Source organism: Acanthochromis polyacanthus, chromosome 3 (genome assembly GCF_021347895.1).
Source record: "Acanthochromis polyacanthus isolate Apoly-LR-REF ecotype Palm Island chromosome 3, KAUST_Apoly_ChrSc, whole genome shotgun sequence".
Classification (NCBI taxonomy): domain Eukaryota; kingdom Metazoa; phylum Chordata; class Actinopteri; family Pomacentridae; genus Acanthochromis; species Acanthochromis polyacanthus.
The window spans coordinates 42,536,405-42,558,006 of record NC_067115.1 but is presented as its reverse complement, the minus strand read 5'-3'; the positions used below and the strand labels follow the sequence as shown (position 1 = coordinate 42,558,006).

The following is a 21,602-nucleotide window of genomic DNA, read 5'->3' as shown; positions in this document are numbered from 1 at the left end:
GTGGGCTGGAGCAGTAAAATCGGAGCATAAAAACCTACAAATAACGACAGCTCCAAATTTTCCCCCTTATTTTGGCGCAAAAAACTACATTGTAAAAGTGCTCACATTTAAGAAATTATGTTTTTACAAAACATTATGAACCACCTGAAAACAAAACAGACAAATGACACAAAAACAAGACACGAAGCAACAAAAACGATACACAAAACGATGAATAAAGCAAAACACAAAATGACAAAAGTAAGACAAAAGACACAAGCAAGACAAAAAAGAAACACAAAACAGACAAAGAAAAAACAATCAAAACACATCACTAGTATTTAGTTGCACCACCTCTGGCTTTTATGACAGCTTGCAGTCTCTGAGGCATGGACTTGATGAGTGACAAACAGTATTCTTCATCAATCTGGTGCCAACTCTCTTTGATTGCAGTTGCCAGATCATCTTTGCAGGTCGGAGCCTTGCTGTGGACCATTTTTTTCAATTTCCACCACAGGTTTTCAATTGGGTTGAGATCTGGGCTATTTGCAGGCCATGACATTGACTGGATGCCTCTTTCTCCAAGGAATGCTTTCACAGTTTTTGCTCTGTGGCATGATGCATTGTCATCTTGGAAAATGATTTCATCATCCTCAAACATTTTTTCAATTGAAGTGATAAGAAAGCTGTCCAAAATGTCAATGTAAACTTGTGCATTTATTTAAGATTTAACCACAGCCATCTCCCCAGTGCCTTTGCCTGACATGCAGCCCCATATCATCAAGGACTGTGGGAATTTTGATGTATTCTTTAGGCAGTCCTCTTTGTAAGTCTCACTGGAACGGCACCAAACAAAAGTTCCAGGGTCATCACCTTGTCCAATGCAGATTCGTGACTCATCACTGAAGAGAACCTTCATCCAGTCATCCACAGTCCATGATTGCCTCTCCTTAGCCCATTGCAGTCTTGTTCTTTTTGGTTTAAGCATCAATGATGGTTTCCTTTTAGCTTTCCTGTATGAAAATCCCATTTCCCTTAAGCGATTTTGCACAGTTCTGTCACATACATTGACTCCAGCTTCCTCCCATTTCTTCTTCATTTGTCTTGTTGTGCATTTTCTGTTTTCAAGACATATGGCCTTTAGTTGTTTGTCTTGACGCTTAGATGTCTTCCTTGGTCTACCAGTACGCTTGACTTTAACAACCTTCCCATGCTGTTTGTACTTGGTCCAGATCTTTGATACAGCTGACTGAACAGCCCACATCTTTGGCAACCATACGTGTAGAGTTACCTTCTTCAAGAAGTTTGATAATCCTGTCTTTGGTCTCAAGAGACATCTCCCTTGTTGGAGCCATGATTCTTGCCAATCCACTTGGTCCAGCAGCCCTCCAAGGTGTGATAACTGAACTGTTTTTAACTGCTGACTAACAAGCAGATGTAATTTGAGGCAGGTGCCCAATTAAGGAAAGGAAATTGACAGGGTGTGTCCTTATTTTCTGCTCAAAATGGAGTGATTCCATATTTTTTTCCTCAGAATTGAGTGATTCCATATTTATTTCCCTGCGCCTGCTCTATAAAAGTAACATTTACTGACCAGCACAATGTTTTTTCTTCATTTCTTTTAGTGTTTCTGAAAGCCAAGATGCTGCACTTTGGAATGACCTTACGACTGTTTCATGCTTTTTATCTGAGTTTGATCTACAGAATAAAACGTCTGAGTGAGTGCTCGTCCAAGACGGGTGATTCCATACTTTTTGCTAGGGGTTGTAGTTGGCTGTTTGACTTTATGATCAAAACAACCTGACAACTTGTCGAGATCTAGAAATTATTTTAAATTTATAGTATTACAAATTTACAATTTGCAGTTAATATCTTCTCTGTAATTTTACACTTTACAAAGTCGTCCCACGGGCCGGTTTTAGCCAACGGGCCGCATGTTTGACACCCGATATACAGTATTGGTATAAAGCTAACACCAACAGAAATAATCTGAAGGGGAAAGTAAGAGGAACTACCAGAGGAAAATATTGATGACCATTTACAGGTTTTGTTCTTTTCTCAATGGAGACTAAGGTTGCATTATTATCATCATCATTTATTCCACTGTTGATTTTTCCCCGTTAACCCTTTCGTCTTTAACACATCAGTCTGTCACAGTGAATGTGGACGTCAGCATACATCTTTTGTTCAGTTATGCAGTTTATAGTGACAGAAAACAAAGGAGAGCAGTAAAGTGTCTCATTTCATAAACTGAACCCACATTATGAAAATGAGTCAAGAAGTTAACTGTATAGTAAAAGATTGTTTTTAGGCCGTCCAACTAATCGAGTTCCTGTCTCAGCTTTAGCAGAAATGGCTCTTTACCATCACATTTTAGCGAGGCATGGTGTTTGAGGGAGCATGGTGGTTTGTCTGCTCCCACTATGACTGCACTCACACCAGCTCTGACGTTTCAGTGCTGCATTAACTCTTCACATGCAGTCTTCAGTCCAGTCCAAACTCACTCTGTTCCCGACTGTTCTAGCAACAACAACATGAAATTGACTGCAGGACTGTATCATCTGGCTGTCATATTTGAACAAGTTGGGAGTGTTTTGTTCATTTATGACAGCAGCTGAATTAGCATTTTGAGTTTTTTTTCTCTTCTAAACAAAAAGGTAAGGTTTAACGTGAACAACAGACTTCAAAAGTGAATCTTCTTTTCTGGTTTTTGCAATCAGTTCCACATCACTATTAAAGGATGACTGAAGTGACTCTATATTTTCCAGTGTGAAATGTAAATGTTAGACAGGAGAAACTAACAAAGACATGCTGTGCCTAATTGGGTTGAGAGCTGGTGACTGAAAGCCTCAGTATAGGATTCACATCTTTTTATCAAACTATACAGTGATTCCTTGTGCCCTGTAGATGGAAGTGTTGCCATCCTGGAAGTCACCACGCCTATCACGATAGAAATGCTTTGTCACAAGATAAAGGTGATTGAAGAGAAGCACTTTTTATTGATTTGCAATGATCCTTAACTGAAGAAGCTTTGGATGAAAGTGAAACATCTTCAAGAACCTACAAGAGAAGTCCAGTTGATTTCTACAGAAGCTCCTCAGACTACCACAACCTTAATGACAGAGAATCTACACAGATATAGTGATTACTAACTTTAAGAGAAGTGAATCCAACTCATGAAGCAAAATACCCCCCAAAGCTTTACACAACCACCAGATCCCCTCACTGTAGGGCTCAGGGCTTTTCCTTTAATTTGTCACCTATCTGTGTCTTACGGACCCTCATAGCTGTCAATTAAAAACACTTTACTGAGCCATGCTGTGTGGTGTGTTTCTTTATTACAAACACTGAATACTGGAACTTCATAATGGTGACCTGGATGTTGAAGTGACCTGTATTCATACGGCAGATGTAACTGAATCAGGTAGATCCTGTGAAAAATATGGGTGAAAGCTGTAAATGACTGCATCTGAAGGCCTTGGCCACAGTACACATTAGGAAGTTAAACAAAAATAAATTTAAAAAAACTTGTGCGGTAGGAGGAGCTGGTGATGTTTAGACTGCTTTATGTTGTTGAAATGAGATAAAGATGAGGTAATTTTTTTCTTTTCTGTTCTATTTTGGAGTTTACATCCCAGCCAGACATCTTTTGAAAAATGAGGTAACCCTGATACCAGAATATCTCAGATATGCTGTTTGAATAAACTGCCATTGAAGTTAAGATGACGTCTAGCAGCTAAATCTTGCTCTCACCTTCTTGTCGTAGACGTCCTGCCAGTCGATTGTGCCAAAGAAACTGTGCCGCATGATCTCCTTAGCGTCATCCGGTCCGCCGCCCAGCCTGTCAACGAACACAGAGAGAAGAAGAAGACGTCTAAGTCAGACATCAAATGGTGCTCTAACAAAGTCTCCATCAATGGAACCAGAATATCCACCTGCTTCTGATCCCAAAATAACTCCTCAGGGTGAACGAGTTCGCACTCTGAAGCTGCAGTAGCCTCTTTTCACCAGTTCCTTCGTTAGAGACAGAAAACGCCTCGGGAATAATGGGAGTGGAACATTAACGGCAGCCAGTTTTACCTAAGAGCACGTTTGCTGAATACCAGTTATCATTAAGGGTTTTGTTCGCTTCTTAACATTAAGATGGCTGCTTCAAGAGTGAGAAGAGCTGCTGTTTTCAAGCATTCACAGAACACTACAGGATCAACCAGCCTTCTTTCTCGTGTGTGATAAAAAAAAATAGGATCCTTACAGGTCAATAAGGAGCAATAGAGGATGGATTTCCTAAGTATGCTTTTTAGTACTGCTATTTCCACATAAACCTTAAACTAACATGGGACTGTGCAGTACCTGTTTAAACCTGTGCATGAGCACATATATATTTTTGTGTATAGTCGGGGTGAGCAGCTCAGATATTTAATCTGAGGGATTACGTATTCCATCAGGCATGGGAACAACACGAGTTCCTCCCGGAGCTCAGAGAACAGCAGCATACTTTACCCAGACCCTAGAGCATGAACCCACAGATGAATGTCTGTAACTGTTCCTTTACTGACGTTAAATCTTTCAGAGTTTCAGTGAAGTAAAGAATGTAGACGGAAGACTCAAGACATTTTCTTTCATCATTTGTTTAAATCAGAACACACAAATACATTTTCTAGCCTAATAACCCCATTTTCTTGGATACAGTATTTCTGCCAAATGTGTTTCTGTGTCTCACTATTTTTGTCTGTTAGACCAGACAGGAAATCAGTGGAGGGGTTGATGGTGAAGGAAATCCAACGTCTCCAACCTGACTCCAACTTTTGACCCTTGTGGTTTATGGTTAGACCTTTAAATTTGTATCAGCCTTTCACTGAATCTAACTTTAACTTTTCTAAATGTAGAGAATACAGCAGGGCTCCAGGATAGTGTTGTAAATTGGTCCCATGGGCGTACCTAACTTTTTTATTGACCTTAATTTTTCTGGCAGTTTCCACATATCTTGATCATTTCTTTACACATTATGTAAATGACTGTAAATGGGACTAAAAGTGCTGATAAATGTTTTGCTGTTTTTCATTGGGTTGTCTGGGATTTAGAGTTAGCCGGTCTGCTTTGGCTATATCATAAGCAGTGGTAAAGTCTTCCTTTATCATTTCTGACTTCTCGCTGCTTCAGTTTGCTGATGTCTTGCCCTAAATGGGATGATCTGCCAACCAGGCACCTGTCATGGAAAAGGGCAAGTATAACATTTTAATTCACAACATCAATGCTCCAATAAGAAAAGCTCAGTTCCTAGTCACTCTGTTGCTGCACTCTTTGCAATAACTGCAATACCTAACGTTGACTACTTCATCACACCCGGTGTTTCCCACAGGTTGAGAACTTCCATCTGGTGGTTGGTGGTGGTGTGACTGATGCGCAAACAGAGACTCATGAAGGTTAGATGCAGAGTGTAACAGGTTGTTTTCTGATTCTACAGTTTACAGGTCTGATGTGACTTAAGAGTCTCATATGCAGACTATCAACAGATGCTACAGTTTACTGATGGTCCCTAAATGTCTCACATGCTTTGGGAATACTATGAGGCTTCTACTCTTCTACAGTAGTCTCCACTGAGTTGGTGCAGCACAGCACCTCAGACAGACGTGTGACCAGAAAATAGCTTGAAAAGAGTAAAATAGAGTCTTCTCAGGTCAGATTTTCCTCATTTAAAATGTGAGACTTAATCCATCTGGGTGGGCGACACAGAGGCACAGACAGACAGATGTGCTAAATGTCAGGTGCATCAGTGCGACTGATGAAAATGTTTAGACGCATTTGAACAGAACTGCAATATGCCACCACAACGGTCACACTACAGAGCCTTGTATGGAATGGCGGTCATGAGAGAATCTATCTTTCCAGGCAATAACTTATGAATTTGCACTCAATGTCCACTTGGTCAAGCCAATACTTTGCAGAACTGCTGGCAGCTCTGAGCATGTTTTAGGTAGGAATGAGCCCATGACTTCTCACATAATTCTACTTAACAAAGCAAGTGGTACATCAGGTTCAGAGACACAGGCCGCAGTTAACCATGTTTTTCAAACCAATTAATCAATTTATTTTTAATTTATTACTTTTTCAATTAATCCTTCAGTCTTTAACCTGTACGTTTCCACAATCCAGTGGAATGCTTTCAAATGCCTTGCATAATTGAACCAAAGTTCAAAATCCAAGTTTTAAAAAAGAAAAGGTGGTGATAGAAAACAAACAAAAGCAGATTCTCATTTCAAAAACCACACATTTTGACTACTTTTTCTTGAAAAATGATTTACACGATTAACTGAATATCAAAAAGTTGTCAATCAAATGAACACGTTCTCGTTTCGGATTTGACGGTTTATCTTCAACAACAGAGTTTCTGTGACGCATCATGTTTGACCGAGTCCGACCTAAACTGTAGAGTTAAAAAGTTTACAAGGTAAAAAAAAGTGTTGTAAACAATAAAAATCACAAAATGTGTCAACATGTCATTCATTCAGCTATCCCATTAAAAACAGCTCCTTTCTCTGCATGTTGCTGTCTTGAGTGTTTGACTGCGTACCGTTTGTTGGGGTCCTTGATGAGCAGCCCTGACAGCAGCGACTTGGCATCGGCTGAAAGGGTTCGTGGAAACTTGATCTCCTCCATGAGGATAAGCTCAAACAGCTTCTCGTGGTCCTGGTTGTAGAACGGCAGGCGGCCACACATCATCTCATACGTCACCACGCCCAAACCCCACCAGTCCACTGCCCGTCCATAGTCATTGTCCTCCAGCACCTGATCATTCATGACAGAGGCATTTTACTATATTGTTCAAAGTATTTCCATCAGAATCTCTCTTAAGAACATTGTACAGCTGTATTTATCCACCCAGTATCCAAATATTATGAATAAACTCTTCATGAAACAATATCACACTTCTATTTAGTGATTCTGTGGATTAAGAACTAAGAGGCGACTATCAGAATGATTAAATGTAGTGAAAAATGCAACTTGTTTATCTTTTTGAACAATTCTATCCTCTTTCATATCCTCTTTGGGAAAGTCATTTTCAAGTTCTTAACCAAGCTCTCTATTAGAAGAAGTGAGATCAGCTACTGACATTCCACTGTGCTGTAAAGAAAGCACTGAATTAGAGGAACTGCCTCTTAAGGTACTTCCACATTGGATCTGGTGGTTACTGCTTGGTGACACAGAAACACTGATGCAAAACACAGTTTCTTTGCTGATTTCATCATACAGGACAAAACCAGACAGGAATGAAGGCTGAGTCTGGTTTTACAGAAACAGCTTTCTTTGCCTTATTTTGTCTTTTTGAATACTTTATAAGCACAGCAATGTTTATCAAGTCCTGGCACAAACTATACATGCTATACTCTTCTTTTGTATTTGGTGTGACCTCTGACCTCAGGAGCCAGATACTCCGGTGTTCCACAGAAGGTCTTCATTGTGGCAGTGTCAGTGATGCCTTCTTTGCAGAGGCCAAAGTCGGTGATCTTGATGTGGCCATCTTTGTCCAACATGAGGTTCTCCAGCTGATGGGGAAGAGAAGAACAAAAAAAAAACATGATAATATGTAAACTTAGCACAGGTGTCTGATGTTGGACGTTTCTCAAACTTCACCCAGAGCAGGTGTACTTCACCTTCAAGTCACGGTAGACGATCTTGGCAGAATGTAGGTAGTCTAAAGCAGATACGATCTCAGCGCCGTAGAAACGGGTGCGGTCCTCTGAGAACACTCTTTCTCTCGACAAGTGGAAAAACAGCTGTGGAGGAAAAAGAATCTTACACCTCAGACATGCTCAGCGTTTCAGGTTGATTCATCCACAGTAAGAACAAGTTATTGAGCTCAAAATCTCTACTAACGAACCCTGCCCTGGTGTAGAAGATGCATCAAATTACACATAGTTGTGTACGACAAATCAAATTTGAAAGCAATTCCAAAGGGGGGCTTCATAAATGAAAACGTTATTTTCTTTTTCAGATTCACTGTAAAAAGGACATTTCAATTCTCCCCTCAGTGTTGTACTGTTGTGCCAAACAGTCAGGTTGCAGTTACTGTCCATGTCTTTCCAGACTAGTGTCACCAATTCAGCATCTCAACAAATATGAAATACGATCACAATCTCTCCTTTTTTCATGGCACCAAATGATGGCCAGGAAAGTGTTATGATGCCACAGTGAAACGGACCTTTGACTAGGATATGAAATGTGCTTTCTTTATCATTTTATGCTATATTTCCTAAATGTGTGTGACAATTTGCCATAATTAGTTTATGAAGTCATGAGTTCTGGTAACCACCAAAATCTGATCACCTCACTGTGAGTCCACGTAAACAGTTGTGGCAAATTTGAAGGAATATGTTCAATAAGTCCCTGAGTTATCACGTTCACTGCAATGGGACAAACAACCTGTAAACATAAACCTTCAATCCACAGCTATTGCCTCCACAAAGGGACAGAAACACTTATTGGTTCCTAATAACACGTGATTTATCAAATCAAACTTTATTTATATAGCACTTTTCATACAAACAGAGTTGCAACACAAAGTGCATCACAGATTAAAAACAATCCCACTCCACCCGCTAACCCGTCTTCCCAAACCCAAAAATATAACACAAGAACACAGTCACACTATAATCAGACCCACTCCCCCTCTCGCCCTCAACCATACATTAATGCAATGAATATTAAAATATAATATAATATAAGGCTGGGCACAGATGAACCAGAAGAGGAAACGCACCCAAGGAGCCGTCTGCACGGAGAGCAGCAGGTCGCCCATGGCAACCAGGGCTCCAACACAGGACACCGAGAGGAGGAGCGGGAGTGACCCCCAAACCTCCACCAAGAACTCACAGCACAGCACCCTGACAGCCACAGGCGAGCCACGCTCCCGATGCAGAGAGCTCCCTCAGAGCTATTTAGTAGCACCTACCAAGAACTACGACCAACTGGTGGTAAAATGAATCAAATGAACCCTTTAGTTAAATTTTCCATGACTCTAAGAAGGTACTACTTACAATTCTACTGCTACGTTTGTTGGAGGCTATGTGGACATCACTATTCTATTTAGCATGAATGAATAACTGAACAGGTCTACCAAGTACAGGCCCAGGGACTAAAAACTGTCGTGTTTGAGGTGAATGTTTAAAGTCATATGTATCAAGTAGGAATATCCTGATCAGAATTCTTTTGGTTCCAAATCAAATCATTCTCATTTCACAGTAACATTTCATTAAGAAATAGTCAGATTCGTAAAAATGAAATGCACCAAGGACATTTGTAGGTTTCTACACACGTGGACAAAATTGTTGGTACCCCTCAGTTAAAGAAGGAAAAACCCACAATTCTCACTGAAATCACTTGAAACTCACAAAAGTAACAATAAATAAAAATTTATTGAAAATTAAATAATCAAAAACAGCCATTACTTTTGAATTGTTGATTAACATAATTATTTAAAAAAACAAACTAATGAAACAGGCCTGGACAAAAATGATGGTACCTCTATAAAAGATTGAAAACTATTTGACCAGAGTGACATGATTAACTCAGGTGTGTCATTTAATTGACATCACAGGTGTTTCCAAACTCATAATCAGTCAGTCTGCCTATTTAAAGGGAGACAAGTAGTCACCCTGCTGTTTGGTGAAAAGGTGTGTACCACACTGAACATGGACAACAGAAAGCGAAGGAGAGAATTGTCCCAGGACATCCGAAAAAAAATTATAGACAAACATCTTAAAGGTAAAGGCTATAAGACCATCTCTAAACAGCTTGAAGTTCCTGTGACAACAGTGGCTCATATTATTCAGAAGTTCAAGACCCACGGGACAGTAGCCAACCTCCCTGGACGTGGCCGCAAGAGGAAAATTGATGACAAATTGAAGAGACGGATCGTTGGAATTGTATCCAAAGAGCCCAGAGCAACCTCCAAAGAAATTAAAGGTGAACTCCAAGGCCAAGGTACATCAGTGTCAGATCGCACCATTCGTCGTTGTTTGAGCCAAAGTGGACTTCATGGGAGACGACCAAGGAGGACACCACTGCTGAAAAAAACTCATAAAAAAGCCAGACTGGAATTTGCAAAAATGCATGTTGACAAGCCACAAAGCTTCTGGGAGAATGTCTTTTGGACAGATGAGACCAAACTGGAGCTTTTTGGTAAGGCACATCAACTCTATGTTCATTGACTCAAAAACCAAGCATACGAAGAAAAGAACACTGTCCCTACGGTGAAACATGGAGGAGGCTCAGTAATGTTTTGGGGCTGCTTTGCTGCATCTGGCACAGGGTGTCTTGAAAGTGTGCAAGGTACGATGAAATCTGAAGACTATCAAGGCATTCTGGAGAGAAATGTGCTGCCTCGTGTCAGAAAGCTTGGTCTCAGTCGCAGGTCATGGGTCTTCCAACAGGACAACGATCCAAAACACACAGCCAAAAACACCCAAGAATGGCTGAGAGAAAAGCGTTGGACTATTCTAAAGTGGCCTTCTATGAGCCCAGATCTGAATCCCATTGAACATATGTGGAAGGAGCTGAAACATGCCATTTGGAGAAGACACCCATCAAACCTGAGACAACTGGAGCTGTTTGCTCATGAGGAGTGGGCCAAAATACCTGTTGACAGCTGCAGAACGCTCATTGACAAATACAGAAATCGTTTAATTGCAGTGATGGCCTCAAAAGGTTGTGCAACAAAATATTAAGTTATGGGTACCATCATTTTTGTCCAGCCCTATTTCATTAGTTTGTTTTTTTAAATAATTATGTTAATCAACAATTCAAAAATGATGGCTGTTTTTGATTATTTAATTTTCAATAAATTTTTATTTATTGTTACTTTTGTGAGTTTCAAGTGATTTCAGTGAGAATTGTGGGTTTTTCCTTCTTTAACTGAGGGGTACCAACAATTTTGTCCACGTGTGTATGTCTTTCAGTTTATAGTTCTTCCTCTTATAAAAAGGGCCCATCATCTCATATTGTATCTACACCATTAAACAGACATTCATTTCTAAATCTGGGTACATCATTTTTGGCGCAACACCTTCTACCAAATGGTTAATAGTGTTGCAATTTTTTTCACAGATGAAAGAAAATACTAACAAGTGGGCTTGTGTTTTCATAAACTGATTTATTAGGCTCATGCTCCTCTCCATTCTACTCAGTTTCTACAAACTTGACAACAGTTGGTGACTTTAAACCAATAAACTGATGTCATAAACCTAAAACACAATGATGCAGACACCCAGTCCAGCATGAGACTAAAAACACAACGAGAGGAGTGACTGCTCTTTGAATCACACCCTCTTGTTAGTCATCATTCTGCAATAATTCTTGAAATAACTTGCATGGCGGAAAAAGAACACTTATCAGCATCAAAACATGCTTTAAAAAGCATTCAAGTGACCTCTTACCTCTCCTCCGTTGACGTACTCCATTACAAAGCACAGCCGATCCTTGGTCTGGAACGAGTACTTCAGAGACTGCAACACAATATAGAAAGATTTTTGAAATATTGGGCAGTGATTCATTTTTAACACAAGACAGAAGCTTTGTGGTTGTTATCTTCAACTTCTGCTTCTTAGTATTAATGAAAACATGGAACTCACGTCGGCACATGAACATCTATGTGTAATGTTTTATGCATTCCACACAGTCATACTTACAGTTAGGAATGGATGCCGAGTGTTTTTTAATACCCTACTTTCTGTGAGTGTGTGAGCCACTTCATCCTGTGATCAAAAGATTAAAGAGGAAGCAGAGTGATTAGACAAGAGACAAAATGAGTTTATCTGGTAAAAGATTACAGATGTACACCGAATAGAAGGAAGATTTCTGAAAATCCGGCCTAAAGGCAGAAATAAAATATCGAAAAGGTTCTCTCAATATGAATATTCCTCATCACTTACAATGTGCCAGATATTAGAGAGCAAAGACAAAGCATGGTCACACATAGAGTAATCGCAGACCTTATAAAAAGCTGGCAACAAAAATAAAATCTGCTTATTGCTTGTGCTACTTCCAAGTCAACAAGAAAGCTGCAAATAAAAGCTGATAATCAGGAAGAGGACCTTGGCTATAATGACTTCTTTCTTGAGGATCTTCATGGCGTAGTAGGTGCCGCTCGCCTTCTCCCTCACCAGAATGACTTTTCCAAAAGTGCCTTTGCCCAGAAGCTTCAGATAGTCAAAGTCATTCATTGTCTGCAGAGAAATACAGGTGAGGAGCATGAAGGAAACATTTTGTCTCACCTGGTTCTCCAACATTCAATAAACTTCTAAGTAAGACAGGAGTGATTTATGAGTACACCCAGATCAACTGGATCCTCAGTGCTCTTAAGCTAATAGTAAAGCTACTGTTAAACATACTCTACCAGTCAAAATTTAGACCCACCTCCTCATTCAGTGTTTTTCTTTATTTTTTACTACCTTCTACACTGTAGATACATACTGAAGGCATCAAATCTATGACTGAACACATGTAATCATGTAGCAAACAAACAACTGTGAAATAACTAAATATTTTTCATATTTTAGATTCCTCAAAATAGTCACCCTTTGGTTTGATGACAGCTTTACACACTTGGCCTTCTTTCCATGAGCTTCATGAGGTAGAACCTGAAATGGTTTTCACTTCACAGGCGTGTCTTTTCAGGGCTCATTTGTGGAATTTCTTGCCTCCTTAATCAAGTTGGGACCATCAGTTGTGCAAAAGTCAGGTGGGTATACAGTTGACAGCCCTTTTTGACAACTGATAGAATTCATTTTATGGCAAGAACCAATCAGCTACATAAAGAGAAATGACAGTCCATCATTACTTTAACAACTGAAGGTCAGTCAGTCTGGAAAATTTCAAGAACTTTGAATGAATCCTCAAGGAACCCTGTAGAAACTACCCAGGAACCTTTGAAGAACCATCTAGGAACTACCCAGGAACTTACAAAGAACCGTCTAGAAACTACCCAGGAAACATCTAGAAACTACAGAGGAACCTACCAGGAACTATCTAGGAAGTACCTTAGGAACCTACAATCTGGCTCACATGAAGACCGCTCCAGGAAAGGAAGACCAAGAGTCTCCTCTGCTGCTGAGGACAAGTTCATCCAAGTCACCAGCCTCAGAAATGGTTAGTTAACAGCAGCTCAGCTCAGAGCCCAGATAAATGCCACACAGAGTTCTAGTAGCAGACACATCTCTACATCAACTGTTCAGAGGAGACTGACCAATCAGGCCTTTATGGTCAAACAGCTGCTAAGAAACCACTGCAAAGAAAAGCAACAAGCAGAAGAGATGTTTGGGTCAAGAAACACAAGGAATGGACATTAGACCAGTGGAAATCTGTGCTGATGAGTCCAAATTTGAGATCTTTGGTTCCACCTGCCGTGTCTTTGTGAGACCAGAAAAGGTGAACAGATGGTCTCTACATGAATGGTTCCCACTGTGAAGCATGGAGGAGGAGGTGTGATGGTGTGGAGGTGCTTTGCAGATGACACTGCTGGGGATTTATTCCAAACTGAAGGCACACTGATCCAGCATGGCTACCACAGCATCCTGCAGCGACATCCCATCCCATCTGGTTTGTGTTTAGTTGGACCATCATTTACTTTCAACAGGTCAGTGACCCCAAACACACCTACAGACTGTAGAAGGGCTATGTGACCAAGAAGGAGAGTGATGGAGTGCTGCTTATGTCAGATGACCTGGACTCCACAGTCACCTGACTCAAACCCAGTCCAGAAGGTTTGGGATGAGATGGACGGCAAAGTGAAGGTAAAAAAGGGCCAACAAGTGCTCAGCATCTCTGGGAACGCCTTCAAGACTGTTTGAAAACCATTTCAGGTTCTACCTCATGAAGCTCATCCAGAGAAGGCCAAGAGTGTGTAAAGCTGTAATCAAAACAAAGAGGGGCTGTTTTGAAGAATTTAAAATATAAAACATGTTTTGACGTATTTCACACTTTTTTGTTTACTAAATAATTCTATATGTGTTCATCCATAGTTCTGATGCCTTCAGTTACAATCTACCTTGTAAATAGTCGTGAAAATAAAGAAAAACTCTTAAATGAGAAGGTGTGTCTAAACTTTTGACTGGTAGAGTGTACATAACACATTTGGTTCTAGAACTTTAAACTGTCCATAGGTGTGAATGTGAGTGTGATTGTTTGTCTCTATATGTAGCCTGTGATAGAATGGTGACCTGTTCAGGGTGGTTCCATAGAGCCGCAGAGCTTTAAGATGTACAGAATGATCCAAAAGTTTGGAAACAAATGAAAAGTCTATAATCCAAATAATATAATGTTATTTCAATAAATCAGTACCACAGATATATTCAGAAGAGTAACAGATTAGTGTAAAACAAACATATTTCGACATGTTCATGTTTGTTTCTTATACAAAGACGTGAACGTTTCCACCACCTGGTTACACTGGTATCTTCTGGAATGTACCTTCATTCATGCTTATGAAGGTTCCTCAAACTGGCCAGTAAATGTTGCCTCATTGTACTTTTGGATGTTTAAAAAAATTAAAGCTGTCAGATACTTTACCATCAAGAGTTTTGAAATCTGACACTGATGGCCTGCATTTTGAAGTTATGCTCCAGCATACCTGGACCTTATGGTTCTATTAATTTTTTTGAGTTATTGCACTCAGCAAATACTATGCTTTTAAGTTATTTTATTATGCTATAACAAAAACGGGTAAAATAAGAGTGAATTCATGCACCCCCAACTGAAATAGACACTGCAGTTAAACTTTGTTTCCAAACTTTTGGGTCACACTGTAGTTAAAAAAAGAGCTCACAGTGAGTAAAAATGTGAGAGGAGCAAAAAAATCCAGGGCCAAGTGGCTGTTTATGCATAACAAAAGCCTTTTTTAATGATAAGTTGTTGCGTACCTTTCGTTTGTAGTGGCTGATGGAGGTATCCATCTCCTCCTCATTGACGTTCTCGATCTGGGAGGTAGGGCTGCACAGGATGCCCTCCTCCTCCTGCTTTGCCAGGGACTCTGCTACCATCTGGATGGCCTCAGCCCATTCGTCCCTACGGCAAACACCACCAGTTTAGAATTCCAGCACGACATTTTCTTCTTTAATTTTGGTCTGTTTCTTGCAACTGTGGCTTCAGTTTTAGACCAACCATAAATCCTTTCAGAAGTTTAAATAGCTGTTTTTCCATATTTCTAAGAGAGACTACTGGTTGAAAAAGTAGAAGTCACACATATTGATCTCTTGCTGGCTCACTTGGTTTTATTCCTTCAGATGGCACAAAGTCAACAGTTTTTACAAACTGTCAGACTTTGGTTGCAGATGTTTTTTTCTGCTTCTTTTTATTCATCTACACATGGCAACTCTCCCCGTCTTACATCATGAAGAGGATGAATGAAACAAGAGATAAGTATTTGGAAATGTACACTGAAAACAAAAGTCCATGTAACCCTCAAGTTTCTGAACTACATTACACAAAACCAACTGTCTGTTAATGAGATGTGAGATATACAAACTGTTCAGTCCAGCAAAAGAGATCCACCCTCCTGACAACCCACCGACCAACTGCTGACTGCAGCTAATGGTCATTTACAAGTAACACTTTGCCGGATGTTTGAGCATCAGGTAACAAGACATAGTGTATACATTATATTGTGTTTTGGAACAAAACCCTTCATAACCTGGCATCCAGCCTCAGTCCCACACCCCTGTTTCCTGTCTTTCTTCTCACTGTGTTGACTGACTCTTGCTGTGTCCACTGAGGAGAATTTAACACTAAACCATTGTTTTGTGTACAACCCAACCACACATTTAATATTTGGTGTTTGTTGATAGTGAGTTGATTCCCACATTTCATTTTTCCTCATAAAATAAAATCTTTGACAGAACCTTTGCACATTTTTCAAGCAATAAACTGAAAAAGAAAATCTGCATACTTTCTCCAGATGAGCCAAATAGGCTGCAATTCCCCGAGTGCACTCTTCCTGCTACCTTTATTAGCCTAATTGAATTATAAACAAACATAAAAAGCCAGTATTTTCAACATATTTAATCATTTGGTTATTTTATATTGAAATAGTAACACCAAAACCAAACCAGTGTGCAACTGCACATACTCATATGATTTCGGTAAACAGAACTGATTTTACATGTTAAGCCATGTTGGTTGTTGAGCTGCGATACGCAAGCTGCTGTTTGCAAAGTCTAACTAAAGTCTGGTCACTGTACACAACATAAATAACAATTTGACAATTGTTTCAGAATGATTTGAACAGTGGAATTGCCCCCTCTTCAACCACATACAGCCAAGTAGTTCTGACCAACTGGAAAATATTGGCACTGAGGTTGTAACAATTCAGCAATTTTGTATAATTGTGACTGAAAACTGTATATGAATGGACCTGTTTTTATATGTAAACAAAGCATGTGTTTTTACTAGTGGTGGGACATGATTAAGAAAACGTAATCTAATTAATTACAGGCTTTATAATTAATTAATCGCATTTCAAATAGCAATATTTGACACAGTAATTACATATAGAAAAAAGTGGTTTGGAAGATTTAAAGCCTGGATTTAGTTTGGTTTTTTCACTGTATGGCAAATAACAAACATAAGTAGTTCAATGACCTTCAAAAAGTTGAAAATCCACAGATTCATTCTGTTTTCATAGTTTCTGGGTCTGATAAATGGTGTCCCTTTGATGTTTCTTTTTTTTAGGAATGTAAATTTTTATTTAAAACAAAATAATTTTTTCATAAACTAAAGTTTTATAAACTATAGTTTCTAATAATTAAGTTATTAAAAGACAGACCTTTTTATTGTTTAACTTATTACTCTGCCGAGGCTCCACCTCTTCGGCAGTGTAATAACTTAAACCACAAAATGTTTGTTTCAATTCTATTTATCTGCATTTTTCATCTGTCTGCTACATTCACAGATTACTGCAAACTGAAAATGCAATTATAGCGATTTTATTCGACATTTTACAACTTTTGTAAACTAAAGCATTTTCAGTGTCTTCTAAAGTGGTCTATTATGGGATGGCTACACCGTTAGCCGCTAGCAGGACTGTCGTAGCTAACATTTGCTCTGGTACTGACAGCAACATATTGTGCACTGAGGTGATGCAATCAGCTTGAAGTGATGCTGTGATAAGAAAACTCTTTGCTGCACAACTTACACACAACCATGCTTTTATCCAAGCTGACATGGGGAAATATTGTAAAAGAAAACTTTCTGCCCAACAAGCTCGATATGGTCAAGTCTTCATCCATTGTTTTTGTTTTTTGTTTTTTTTATGCACCAATTCACACACACACATTCACACACTGGTGGCGGAAGCTGCCCGTGAGGCTAACCACGACCCTTGCTCAGGGACACAATTGACACGACTGGCCGAGGATCGAACTGGCAACCGGCAAGGAAAACTGCTGAGGAGGAAGATGAAGGCTCACCTCTCATCAGGAGTGTCGACATGAAAAGTCCTCTCGATGACGGTGGTCCACTGCAGACAGCGGATGATGAAGGTGTTCGGCTTGGGTCGTTCCGTCTTCATCAGTTGACATTCTGAAAGTGGCACACAGTGATGTGTTGTGTCACACACACATAATTGCTGGTTGAGTCTGAAACGTGTGATGATCTGCTTGCGCCTTACTTGCTACAGAGAAGTTGTTGAGCGGGTAGGCCAGGTCAGAGTCCTGCGGTTTGTCCTTGTAGCCAATGAAAGAGCCATCTGTCTTTAGCAGAAAGTAGCGCGGTCGCCAATTCTTGATATACTCGCCTGTAGAAATAAAAAAAAAAATAACACCAACAAGTTACACCCTGCTTTGTGCCAAATCATTTAATTCTGCTGTTCTATAGAAACACTGAGTCTGTGAGTGTGAATGTGTCTGAGTGTTGTATTGTACACTGATATTTGCCCGAGACTGAAAATATCGTTTAATTTCACATGTTTAACCAGTCTTATTGTATTTCTGTTTGTTATGAGGGCTTTTTCTTCTGATAGTCATCAGTAAATTACATGTCTGTCCAACTGATGCCATTTTAAATCAACAGAAGCTCGAGCAATGGTTGCTTAAAGAAGTAAACATAATATTTTTTGTATTTATAAAGACAAATCCCAATACAACATCAGATGTGATTTTTTCTTTTTTCTTTTTTTTAACCTTCTCTTGTGTTATGATCCACTTTGGCTATTATTCCAGAAGAGCACCATTTGTAACACATTTGAATCGATATTCAAAGAAACAACACAACTAAGAACATATAAATGCACTATCACATGGATGACATTATCATAAAACAGTAGGCTAACTGGTCTCATTAGTTGATATAGCCCTGTCCTTAGAAATCCTTTGACGGACAGCAGCACGGCAGCACTGTAACCATGACAACAAGTGAACACTACATCAGCTGCCTGCTGACGACCACATGATTGTGATCCTACGACAAATCCACCACTGCAGATTTATCCATCGGAAAACATACAAGGAACAGTTGATTAAGTTGTGGGGGTGTTTCTGAGTCCCATCAATTCCCACCGCCCGCTACATATTTAGGTCACATGATTCGGTATCCGTACATAACATACACATGCATAACACACACCTGTGCTCAGTGCAAGGTCATTTTGTTTGTGGGTACATCTATATTAAATGGCCACAATCTATATTGCCGTGATTTCTGATTATCAATAACTAACAAACAGATGCTGCATTTATAAAAAAAAAAAAAAAAAGAAGTGTGACAATGCCATATGGGGGAATGAACAACCTTGGCTAAGCACCGCACTCTCTGAGTGCAGTGTGTAAGGTTCGGGGTCGCCAAGTCGCCCGAAGCGACCAGAACGATGCCCGGGCGATAAACAGATACAATTTATAGATTTCTCATCGCCCGGGCGACAAGCCTTATTTTAAAATTACTATTGAGCATTTTTTGTTGCTGACAAACTTCTGCTCCACACTTCAGCCCAGTAATGCGCAAATGAGCTGGTTTACCAACTGACATTAACTCCAAAAGAAGAAGAAAGGAGACGAACACCAAAGAAGAAGGAGGCAAGCGAGAGTGAGAGCGGGGGGCGAATAATGGCGAAGTTCCTGGTGTTTCACAAAGCCTTCCTTTACGTTCAGCCTTATTTTGAAAACAAAATAAGCCTGAACGCTCCTTTCTTGTCTCCATTCCAGCTGCTTCTAAGTTTAGACACATCCTTTGCTAGACAGCAACAGCGTGGAACTGTTTTTTCGTCTTTACGTGAATTTTCGGACTTTTCAGCAGCATCTTCATCATGTCAAGAAACCTCTCCTTAGAGAAACACTTCCTGTGCTGCTGGAATGGTCACAAAATAAAAGCCCGTAGCATTAAAAATACGCCTTCAAAATAAAAGCCTAAAAGGAACGGTTATTTTAGCAATAGCAAAACAAATGCTGTGTCCGAAATGGCATACTAACGTACTACATACTACATACTCAATGAGTATATACTGTATACTACGTACTATAAGTATGATTAGAATGCCGACCGTTCACACTGTAGTATACTACTACGTTTCCCATAATGCATTTCAAACCTCCGACGACAAAAATCGGAAGTACGGCTATCAAATATCTCAGCTGAATGCCAGCTTCAGGTCGATTTTACGCTAACAGTCGCATAATTAATGTGGCAATTTCAAGCCGGCACTCCTATGCAGTTATTAGCCAGATTATGCGAATCGTTTCAATTGTAGCTGCAGGTTACTGGAGGTAGCTGCTACTTGTTCTGTATGCAAAGCGAGCTGCTGCAACTCGCTGCTAGCATTCAGTAGCACGTTGTGAGGCGTCTGACAAATTTAAAACGTTGGTCAGAAAACACCTATTTCTCAAATCTGTGGGGTGATTAGGATGACTACTTAACCACATAAAATAAAATAAAAATCGCCCCGGTCCGGCCACAGATCCCACGGAGGCTTCCATTTCGGTGGGTAGCTCGCAAAGCATTATGGGGCGGTTGAGTATGACTAGTGTGGTACTTAAAAAATTTCCGTAAATAGTATACATCCAGGTATTTCTCGCGTACTCAGTCTTTTCATACTATCTAATGTGAACACACTACATACTTATTTTGACGTCACACTTAGTATGAGTAGTACGTTAGTATGCCATTTCGGACACAGCCAAAGTCTTGCTAAAATTGATGAACTGATCAACCGACATTTATAAGAGTAATTTACAGGCGATTTGGTATAAATACATAACGTGCACATGCATACAACATGCCTGTACTCAGCACAAGGTCTTTTTTATTAGAGATTTCATCCGTCGGAAATTATACATCAACTGAGCAGCCTTGGCAGAGTACTGCACTTTCTGAGTGCTTCTCTTGTTATGTTTTGTCAAGTGCTGCACAGTGAAATGTTAATTGAAAACATAGTTTCCACATTTACTATGCAAGTATTTATCAGTAATACAGTGAAAATGAGAGGAAATGTGAATATCTACTTTGCAAGTCGATTTTGGTGTGCGCCCCTAAATTTTCTGGTTGCGCTCCTAAAATTTTAAGTTAGGGGCCACTGTGCTCCTAGGAAAAAAAGTTAGTCTGGAGCCCTGGATTAGAGGACACATCACTCCGTGGCCAGACGGCAGATGAATCGCGCATGCGCAAAGTCACTACAGATCCCATACAGACTTACGGAGCGGGATATAAATGAAAATGTTTTTTCACTGTCATACTAAAATAAACCACAGCATTTAGCCTCTAGTTCAAAAACATATTTTGGGTGTTTCATACTCACTTTTTGGTCTCTTCCACAACGTTATTCCTCTCTCCTACAACGTTGATTACAATTACATGCAAACTGGGAAATATGCAAATTAGGCGATGATGTCATTTAGCGACTTCTAGCAACTTTCCTTACTGAGGAGTTGGCAACACTGTGCGCAGGTTTGAGATTCAGCGGGGTCCGTGAGGAGGTTTAGCAGTTGCTGGCCTCAAGAGACTGGCACAATTTGAAGATGTTGATGAGTTGATGTAGATGGACGTCTAGTTCAACTAAGTTGTGATTGTAAAGATGAATAGAGACTGATGTTTTTTGTAATGAAAGACTGATTACTTTGATTCTAATGGTAAGCCGGTTGTAAGAGAAGAGCTCATTAAATAAAACTGACTTCCTGAGAAGTTATATTTATTTTTTTATTTTATGTAAACAACGCGAAGTACGGGCCACTAGTTTTTTGTACGGGCTACCAGAAATTTAGATTTGGGAGGAGTTGGTGGCCCGTATTTTCCTGTACGGGCCACCAGAGATTTTGACGAAGCTTACACACTGACTCTGAGTGCTTTCCTAGTTTCGGTATAAGATAACCAGGTTTCGATGATTGAATGTGCTGCAAATACTAGCTTTTTGTGTTTGCTTACATTTCATTTAGGTGTAAGTCCAGCAGGTAGAGTGCACTGAGCACCTGTTTTCATCTGCAAATAACAGGCAAATTTCTTTATTCTCCAACACCATCCAACTGGTTGAAGAGGATGTAAGATTTGAGTCGACCAACATTGTTTTTGACCCACATTTATTAGAGTTTTAACATATAATCTTTCCACCTGCAAATCAACAAACCAGTTCTTGCTGGAAAATATGGAAAGCTATT

The 21,602-nt window shown here is 39.8% G+C and overlaps 1 protein-coding gene across 1 annotated transcript in view; it reads right to left on the bottom strand.

The window, feature by feature from the left end:
• Nucleotides 1–21,602, bottom strand: part of akt3b (v-akt murine thymoma viral oncogene homolog 3b) — a 49,430-nt gene that overhangs the window by 6,903 nt on the left and 20,925 nt on the right. The window contains exons 3-12 of the mRNA XM_022219606.2: nt 17,636–17,761; nt 17,436–17,547; nt 14,892–15,036; nt 12,069–12,200; nt 11,664–11,729; nt 11,412–11,480; nt 7,632–7,754; nt 7,395–7,523; nt 6,551–6,765; nt 3,733–3,820 (exon numbers count right to left, since the gene is read on the bottom strand). Of these exons, the coding sequence (XP_022075298.1) occupies nt 3,733–3,820; nt 6,551–6,765; nt 7,395–7,523; nt 7,632–7,754; nt 11,412–11,480; nt 11,664–11,729; nt 12,069–12,200; nt 14,892–15,036; nt 17,436–17,547; nt 17,636–17,761 (1,205 nt within the window). The remainder of the gene's footprint in view (nt 1–3,732; nt 3,821–6,550; nt 6,766–7,394; nt 7,524–7,631; nt 7,755–11,411; nt 11,481–11,663; nt 11,730–12,068; nt 12,201–14,891; nt 15,037–17,435; nt 17,548–17,635; nt 17,762–21,602) is intronic.